An 8737-nucleotide genomic window follows, 5' to 3' on the forward strand; every position below is an offset into this window, starting at 1 on the left:
GCAGGAGTCCTCAGCAGGCAGCACGCTCAGTAACGCTGCAGTCAGGGTGCAGACCTGGGACAGATTATGCTCGATGCAGGGCTCTCCTACTCATCACCATAGACTGAGAGGGAGGTCCGCTTAGGGGTGGAGCTTAGAAGGAACCAGCGCTGGAGGCGAGCACAGTAGAAAGTCTCCTCGACTCTGGTGAACTTATTCACCCTCCTCCTTGTCTAACCCTTCATCTAATGGGGAATAAGCAAGGCAGTTGATAGAGTCTTTATACACATAAATCTAGATACTTGGAGGAGCACCCACTACAGCTCCTCTCCCAGCACTCAGCATACTGAATTGGCACCTGACCACCTACCAAGCTCAAGCTGGGGGAGAAGGGGACAAGTGAAGAAGGCATGAAAGAAAAGTGCGATAAACAGTTCTGCAGCATGACAGGAAGACCTGGGACAGATACCAGGGCCTGGGCTGCAAGGGGAGATGGCAGGAGTGGCACATTTATTTTTAGCTGCTGGGACAGAGGGGCTGGGTAGCAGCACTGGGCCCTGGGCAGGAGGCCAGGCTGCAGATGTCCAGTGTGGGCTGGGAGCTCATAACAATATGGATAATCAAATGGCAGCAAAGTGATCAACTCAATCATCTGCCTGCTGAGGGACAGGGAGGGTAAGTAGCAGAAGGAGAATGGAGGAGGAAGGGTCTGCACGGGGATAGTCAGTAGTTCTCCTTCTGGGCCCCTCCCCTACCCGGGACTGGAGAGAGTTCACCTTTGCTTCGGGTTCAAAGAAAGAACCATTGTGGAGATAAGGCAGACTGAGAGGTCATCAACAGTACAGTTTCCTTTGTTCCTTCATCTTCTCGGAGACAGAAAAGGCTCCCAGCAGGCATCCACAAAGCTCTCTCCTTTGGTCACTACCCTTCACCTCCCAGTCAAGTCCTGGATGGACACTGATCATGGAGATGTCTGGAAACGTCCCTCATGAGTAAGATGCCCTTTCATATGACCCTTTTGGACAGCTCAACTTCCTAACAGAATAAACACACAGTGTGCCAGTGGGCTAGTCTTGGGGAACACTGGATACAAATAGGAGTTGACCTTGAGGCCCTTTCCCAGCCTCTACCATCTACCGGCTGGCATGCAGAGATGTTTACTGGGTCACAGAATAAAGACCCCCAGTATGCTACACTGCCAGAGGCCGACACCAACCTTATCACCCTTTCCACTGTGCCTCTCTTCCTCCTCCAACCAGATCTGATGGCCTAGCACACAGGACCCACAGTCCAAACACCCAGGGACTGAAACCACTAGCATTGGCCTTGGGCAGGAAGAAGAGGAAAGAGAGCAGACATGATCACACATCTCTTTCTCCCTTTGCTTCCTAACACTCCTGAAGTCTCTTCTTGCCCAGCCCTATCTGGGGAGCTAAGTGCTACCTGGACATACCCTAATTTCCTTATCAGCTTTGGGAATCAGTCCCCAACTTTCCCCTCAGGATAGCCCCTAGCCCATACCAACATTTTTGGGTGCATTAGAAGAAAGCAACCCTTTGGATGGACCCAGTCACACATGAAAGCAAAGGCTAGCAAGTGTTCAGTGGGCTACATTCCCGGCCTCACTCATGCCCTCAGTCAGGTGCCCCTGTGCTGGGTATAGCCTGCACAACCATTCAGCAGCCTTGTTTTACCCCACAACTTCAAATGAGAAAATTGGAATGGGGGGGGACAAAAGAATTCCCCATCTCTGCCTTTTGCCACCACTAAGAGTCGTCTGATTTCAAGTACAGAGAAAGTATATGCCCCACTGAGTTACACAGCCCGTCCTCTCTGTGGAGTCACTTTCCAAGTTTTCATTCCTGAGAAGGAGCAGCTGGTCAGTGATGATTATTAATTAACTGGACACAGGCTGCCCTGGAGTCTATCTAAAGGGCATCCACACTAGGCCCAGTTACTGCTGAGGGTCAAGCATGGAGAAGGTCAGCTAACTGCCCTGCCTGCCCTTGGCACCTCCTGCCTCCAGCACAGCCTTCCCCCACCCTGCACTGCCAAGGAGGTGCTAGAAGCACAACCCTCTGATTTGTACATGGAGGCCTGGAAAGATTAATTTACTTAACTATTTCAAGGTCACACAATTAGTTAACAGGGCACAAAGACTACAACCTTTTTTGTTTTGTTTGCTTTCTAATCTAGCTATAGGCTCTTTCTAATATTTCTAAATATTTATATCCACATATACTTAATATATGAAATATCAGTATTTCCCTAACAAAGAAAAAGAAAAGATTTGGGTTACACACCCAGTGTACATTAAGCTGTCCCAGAAGCATGGCCCCTTCTCCTTACCAATGTCCCTGTTTCCAAGGTGGAATAGGTTGGTGGAGCACAGCTTTGCACTGCCTGCCAGGTCCGCAATCCCAGTCCTACCACCTCCGGTACCCAAAAAACCACAGGAACCCAAGAGCAGTGAGTACCGGGTTCCAAGGCATACCTCTGATGCTGACACCATGTAAGACCTCAATCGTGCCACTAGACCTCTCCAGACTGACCCACCCTCTTCCTCAGCAAGAGGGAAGGAGTCAAGAAAGATGAGCTGGGAGTGTCGGCTCTGAGGTGCTAAGAAAAGTGTCTCTTTACCCATGGGCCTTAAATCATTACCAAGAGCAGCTGCAGCCCCTTCAAAGACAAAGAACAACTTGCTTGACTCTGCCCAGCCCACCCACCTCCCCACTCCCCCAGGACACAGATATTCTGGAGAGGCACAGGACAGGGAGGAGGGGCAAAAAAGAGATCCAATGTGACCTCAGGAAGGGCGTGAAGTGGAGGAGAGGGAGGCAGGAAAGTGTGAATGCTGGACCACAGCCATCAGTCCACTAGGGAAGAGTCCTGGATGGGAGCACAGTCGGGCTGCTGAGGAACGGTGAACAGGCTTAGGCTCAGATAACAGTGCCCTTCCCTCTCCCCATGGTGGCAACCAGGGGCTCTGCATGTGACAGCAACAGAAAAGCTGGTCTCTCCCTTCCCCCGGGATCTGGCCAGGGATGGCTCCTCCAGGCCCCTCCCCAGAATCCCCAGCACCAGTTTAAATAGCCACAAACTGATAAGGGCCCTACTTCTCAGATCTCCAGGTATCAAAACACCTTCCAAATCGAGGATATGGGATACTGATACCTCCATCCTCCCAAAAAGGAAATTTCCCAGACACCCATCAGTATCCATGGTCCTGAGGCCTGAGATGGCTTTTCTTTCACCTTTTGGCAGCCACTGATCCACATCTTAGCTGAAGATTATTTTCAAGCTCTATCAAAGCCCCAAATCACAAGTAAAAATGGAGCATAAGCCGACCTGACTTTGATCCTGCCTCAGTAGATGCCAAGAGCCCTGCTTCAGGACACAGGAGTCAAGGCCAGGGACAGGGCAGACATATGTGGATTCTCCTCCCAAGAGAGGGACAGGGTCTCTGAAACCAGAAACCAGATCTTTCTCTCAAAAAATCGCAAGCTCCAATCTCAGTAATTCCTAACCTTTCTTTATGACATCCTGTTAGTTTACTCCATGCCCACCAAACACTCTAAAACTGTTTTTAACATAAAGACTCCAATCCTGAACTACTAGCCCCACTTATTCTGTACCAACCTCATCTCTTGTTCTCCCCCTCAGCTCTAGCCTGGGCCAACTTCACCATCATCTCCTGCAGACTTGCTCAGTCCCCAGACGCCCAGCAATGTCCCATGCACCTCAACTGAAACCTTCCTCAGCTCTTTCAGTTCTCACAGATTTCCCTCTTTCAAAGCTTCCATATTCCTAACCACACAATTTAGCCTCTAGACCGACAAGTCCAATACAAATTTCTACAAGGATGGAAATGTTCCTGGGCACTGACCAATTTGGTAGCCACTAGCAACATACAGCTACTGACCACTTGAAATGTGACTAGTAATTGAATTTTTAATTCACTTTAATTAATTTTTACTAATATAAATTTAAACAGCCACATGTACCTAGTGGCTGCCATATTGGACAGTGCAGCTCTAGATGACGTGTTAGTTTCGCCTTCCCCAAATAGATTTCATAACCTCAAAATTATTACAGGCCACTTGATATGTCTAGATCCTCAACACAATTAAGCATACAGTAGGTGCTAGCACATTTCAACTATATGTAACCATACTGGATATAAGTCAGGTCTGGCCAATGAAACATTCCTCCCTTCGTATTTACGTCCAGAATACCAGCAGACCTCAATATGGGACACTGCCCCTCACCCAGCCACGCTACCTACCTTGCTCTCCAACATAGCACGCGGTGTGCTGGATAGACTGGTGTGGCGGTGGAAGCTCTGCACCTAGGATATTATGCCCTCTAACAGTGTCCAGAGCAACCATGAGAGGTTCACATCGTCTCCCTTCACAACACCAAAGGATGTAACTTTGCAGTGACACTTAAGTGACCTGGGGAGGGAGGACCCCTGGAGAAAGGAGAGAAGGAGAAGAAACCACAGGACCTTGTTTTCTCTAATTCGCGCAGTGGAAAGATAAACAGAGATAAGTAATGACAACATGCCATATTTTATAAAGCAATAACATGCTTCAGCCACAGAGCAGAGAAGGGTAACAGTGCTGGCTTTAATTAAATTTGTTCAGCTAACACCTAAGAGACACTATTACACAAAGAAGGAGCAAGCAGCTGAGGAACCTCATGGGGAACACAACCAATTAATATACAAGCGGGTTGAGACTAGTGGCCCTACCAAAGAAAGAGTTAATAAAATTCCCATGTTCTTGTATCAAAAAAAAAAAGGGGCGGTAAGATTTCTATCAAATACTCACTTAAGCAAGGTATTGGGGGAAGAGAAGGTTTACAAAAGCTTATTACCACAGATCCAAAACTCAAGGAACTACCAAGTTGGTTTATGAGCTGCCATTCCAGCTTCAGGGACTGTTGCTAGTGAGGAGGTAAACCCACCAATAGATCACCCCCAGGCACAGTCAAAGCAGGGCCTGGAGTGAGACAGCAGCTCCTCAGGCTGGAGGGACTCTGGGAGCAGCAGCCAGTTCCATGTCCTAGCCTGCCGATGTCACTGCAGCCACGAAGTGGAAAAAAGCCTAAGACTGGGAGTGAAGCATCTCGGGGTTTTTTAAGCCAGGCTCCAAATGAATGGCTATGTTACCTGGAGCTAGTTACTCCCTCGCTCTGGACCTTGATTTTCTCATCTATAAAATGAGGGGGTTGCATGGGATAACCTCTCAAATCCCTTCCAACTCTGACTGGAAATATGAGTATGATTCACAGCTTAGCAAAAGCAGCCAGGAGGAACAATGTGATGAGATCATAGCACCCACCAAAAGCATTTAAATGTTACATCTCTGAGGTGCAGGGAGAGAAGCGGCAGGGCAAGCTGGGACTATGTTTTTAAGCACTGATTTCACTTATCCAGGCTAACAGGTCACCAGACCACAGAGAGGGCAAGGGCATCTGGGCAGTGCCTTCTCCCATTGACTCTTACTGCTGTGAAACGGAAGAACTCAGAACTTCCATCAGGGTCCCTATCCTCTGTATCCTCTGTAGGTTCATCAGTCCCAGGAATGGCTTTGGCATGCTGTGCAAAGAAGAGGTCTCCTCCCTTTTTCTTCAGACATCTTGGGCAATCCCTCCTGCCCCACATCTTCCTCCCTCAGGTTACAATCAAAACATTCCTAGTTTTGAAAATCATCTCATTACTCAGCACCTAAGGTTAAGTTAATCAAAATTCAAGATCTAGAGATCTCTTTGGTGAACGTCTCTAGAGCAGTATCCTTTGAACCAGTTTCCCCCCACAACTGTAATTATGCCTTAGCCAATATTTGGATATGGAAGTGCTGTTGACACTGCTGTCACTTTCCTTATGCCTCATCCCTTCTTTCTTCCTCTATTATTAAGTTTTAACACAAAGATGTGTGGGAAATCTACAATTTAACAGTTGAGTCAACTTATAAGATCTGAGAGCGGGATGCCTGTCAAAACACACTCTGACTTCAAGCTTTACCCACCTCTAACCTGAGAAGGATAAATTATGCTCATGAAACCCCACTAGACTATCTATGAGTGTTATTTAAAACATTTCTAGAATTTTCCTTTTGAAACTATTCAAAAAAGGGAAAATCCAAATTACACTGCTATTAATTACAATGGAAACCTGAAATGCCATACAAAAGGATTTTAGAGGGTAGATTTGTGTTTGTATTGTTTATTAAATAGAATAAGGAAAAGAAGTTGAGAGCTTTTTTCCTGAAGTCTTTATACAATATTCTCACCATCTAAAAGAATGAACAGCCAGTGTCCCCAACTGTGATGGGTGAAGGCAGATGGTGTCTCAGAAGGGACAACAGAAAACTCACCTGGAAAGAATGCCTGCCACTTGTCAATGGTTACAGGTTCACTGTGGTCAAACTGCATTTACTCACTTCCATTTCCCAAGGTCAGAGCCACAGTCAGTCCAAACAATTTCTCCCCTTTCCCCAGTTATGAGTATGGAGAAAAAGTCTTAAGACACAAATATTGAAGTTTTCAAGATACTGACAAATTCCCTCTACAACAGTAAATACTCAACAACAACCAAAAAACCTACAGCAACAGCTTATAGTAGAAACCAAAGAAAACTGAAAGTATTCAAGATAACTGAAAGCTCTAACCAAAGAGAGAATGAAAGCAGCAAGAAAAGAATCTCAGAGGCCTTAATATCTGGGAATTGGACATGTTTGCTCTGTTTTGATTACATCTGATTTTATATTCCAATAGCCCATCCATAACTTATATATGTTTTGTATTTAATTGTTGAAATATAACTAACTGTAGAGGTTAAGGGGGAAGAGAAAAATATAACACAGGAAGTATTTTTTCTCCTCCTCCAATCGTTAAGACACCTCAGGGGAAACAGATCTGATGTTTCACCTTTAGAGTTGTGGTTTGACCTGAAACCCCTTTGAGGGGAAAACCCACTTTTCTGTGACCCTTGAAAGTCCGGCTCACACTGCTCCCACCTCATCTCGTCTTCCAAGTCCATGCTGTTTAACTTCTAAGACAGGTATTCTCACATCAATCCCTATTCTACTCTTACCATACCCCCCTCAAAGACAAAAGAAAGAAAAGGTTGGGTTTCCTGAGCTCAAAGGGGTCACTCTCTCCTGCTGTCCGTCAATCTTCCATCTCCAGGACTGAAGTGACCATCTCGGATTTGCGGAATCAGCACCAAGCCAAGTCGTGGTTTACAGACTCGGTTTAAAATGATCAATGGAACTATGGAAACAGCAGACACCGCGCTGGAGCCTGCTGGCCTCCCATCTGGAGCCGCGCAGGCACTGGAGGAAGGAGGAGGGGGCCTGCCGGCCGATCAAAACAATCCCTCCCCCGCGCCCGGGGGGCGGTGCCCCCGCGGAATCTCCAGCCCAGCACCTCCAGGGCCAGCGCGCCCCAACGCGGTACGACTGCACTTGCGAGGCCCAGGGAAGTGAAATCACACATTCCGGCTCCCAAATAAGGAGCGAGGCTAAATAAACCTCTGAGATACGACTTCTCCAAACCAACCGACCAACCAGCTCAATGAGTAATGGGCCTTTTGTGCCCGCAGAAAGAAAGAAAGGAGAGAGGAGAGGATGGGGAACCACAACCCCTGAAAATCACTTCCTTGAGATGAGGTTAAAGCAGAAGTGGTCTCGAAGCCAACCGTCCCGGGTCGGCTGGATCCCGTTCAAACTCCCACAGAGTCTTCACGAGTCTTCTCCAGTCCTTGCCACTCACACCGCTGAGGGGACCGGAAGCTCGGTCTCGGCGGCGTGGTCTGCTCGGACCTGACCTGCCCGGCTCCCCTCCCCAAAGCCGCGCACTCCGCGCCACTCGGTGTCCCGGAGAGTCCCGCTGCGGCCACTCCGCCGCCGGCTTCGCAACCGCGTGAAAGCCACCGTCCGCTCCGGCCAGCACAGAGGGCTAAGGGTCGCCCCCGGCAGCCACCCCTCTCCCTCGACTTCCCGCCCCCGGGCCCCAAACCTACTTTTAGGGCAAATTTCTCCTGGGTCCGCTTGTTGAAAATCTGCAAAACTTTCCCGTTGATGCCCAGTCCCAGGACCTGGGTGGTGACCTTGTAGTCGTCGGTGATGGCGTTCTTCTTGATCTGCAGGCTCGACTTGACGTAGAACTGGGGAAACTGCTGCGGGGGCTGCGGCGGCGGCGGCTGGGCCGGGGGGTGAGGCTGGGTCGGGGCGGGGGGCTGCGGCGGCGGCGGCGGGTTGGGGAACAGCACCGGCGGGGTCTGGCCTTGGGAGTTGGACAGCATGGTGCCCGGAGACGCGGGAGCCGAGGCGGGAGGGCCCGCGGCCGCCCCCTCCTCCGGCTCCGGACGGGGTCCCCGCCGCCCCCCGTCCGGCTGGGAAGTTTGCTCCGGGCTTGAGCCGGCTTCCCCGCCCCGGCTCGGCTCCAGGCTCGGCGGGTCGCGGGGCTCCGTGGGTCCCGCCGTCCGCCGCTGGCGTCCACCGGCCCTTGTTCCTCCCTCCCTCCCCCCCGGGGGCCTGGCGCTCCGTGGAACGCGGGATGGCGGGGGCCCGGCCGGGGGGAAGCGGCGGCGCGACAAAGTACCCAGCCCCGGGGCCGGCGGCCGCGTCACAGCCTCGTCTGCGTCCGGGGCTGGCCCTTAAAGGGGAGGGTCAGAAGGGGCGGAGCTTGAGGGAGGGGGGTGGAGCCGGGGAGGCGTGGGTGTGGGGGACGCGCGGGCCTTAAAGGGGAG

At 50.2% G+C, this 8737-nt stretch overlaps 1 protein-coding gene across 1 annotated transcript in view; it reads right to left on the reverse strand.

Annotated features, from left to right (window-relative positions):
* MAPKAPK2 (MAPK activated protein kinase 2) overlaps window positions 1-8619 on the reverse strand; it is a 46974-nt gene extending 38355 nt beyond the window's left edge. The window contains exon 1 of the mRNA XM_037824863.1: window positions 8009-8619. Coding sequence (XP_037680791.1) covers window positions 8009-8290 — 282 coding nt within the window. The 5' untranslated portion in view covers window positions 8291-8619. The remainder of the gene's footprint in view (window positions 1-8008) is intronic.
* Window positions 8620-8737: the final 118 nt, after the last annotated feature.

Source organism: Choloepus didactylus, chromosome 2 (assembly GCF_015220235.1).
Source record: "Choloepus didactylus isolate mChoDid1 chromosome 2, mChoDid1.pri, whole genome shotgun sequence".
Classification (NCBI taxonomy): Eukaryota; Metazoa; Chordata; class Mammalia; order Pilosa; family Megalonychidae; genus Choloepus; species Choloepus didactylus.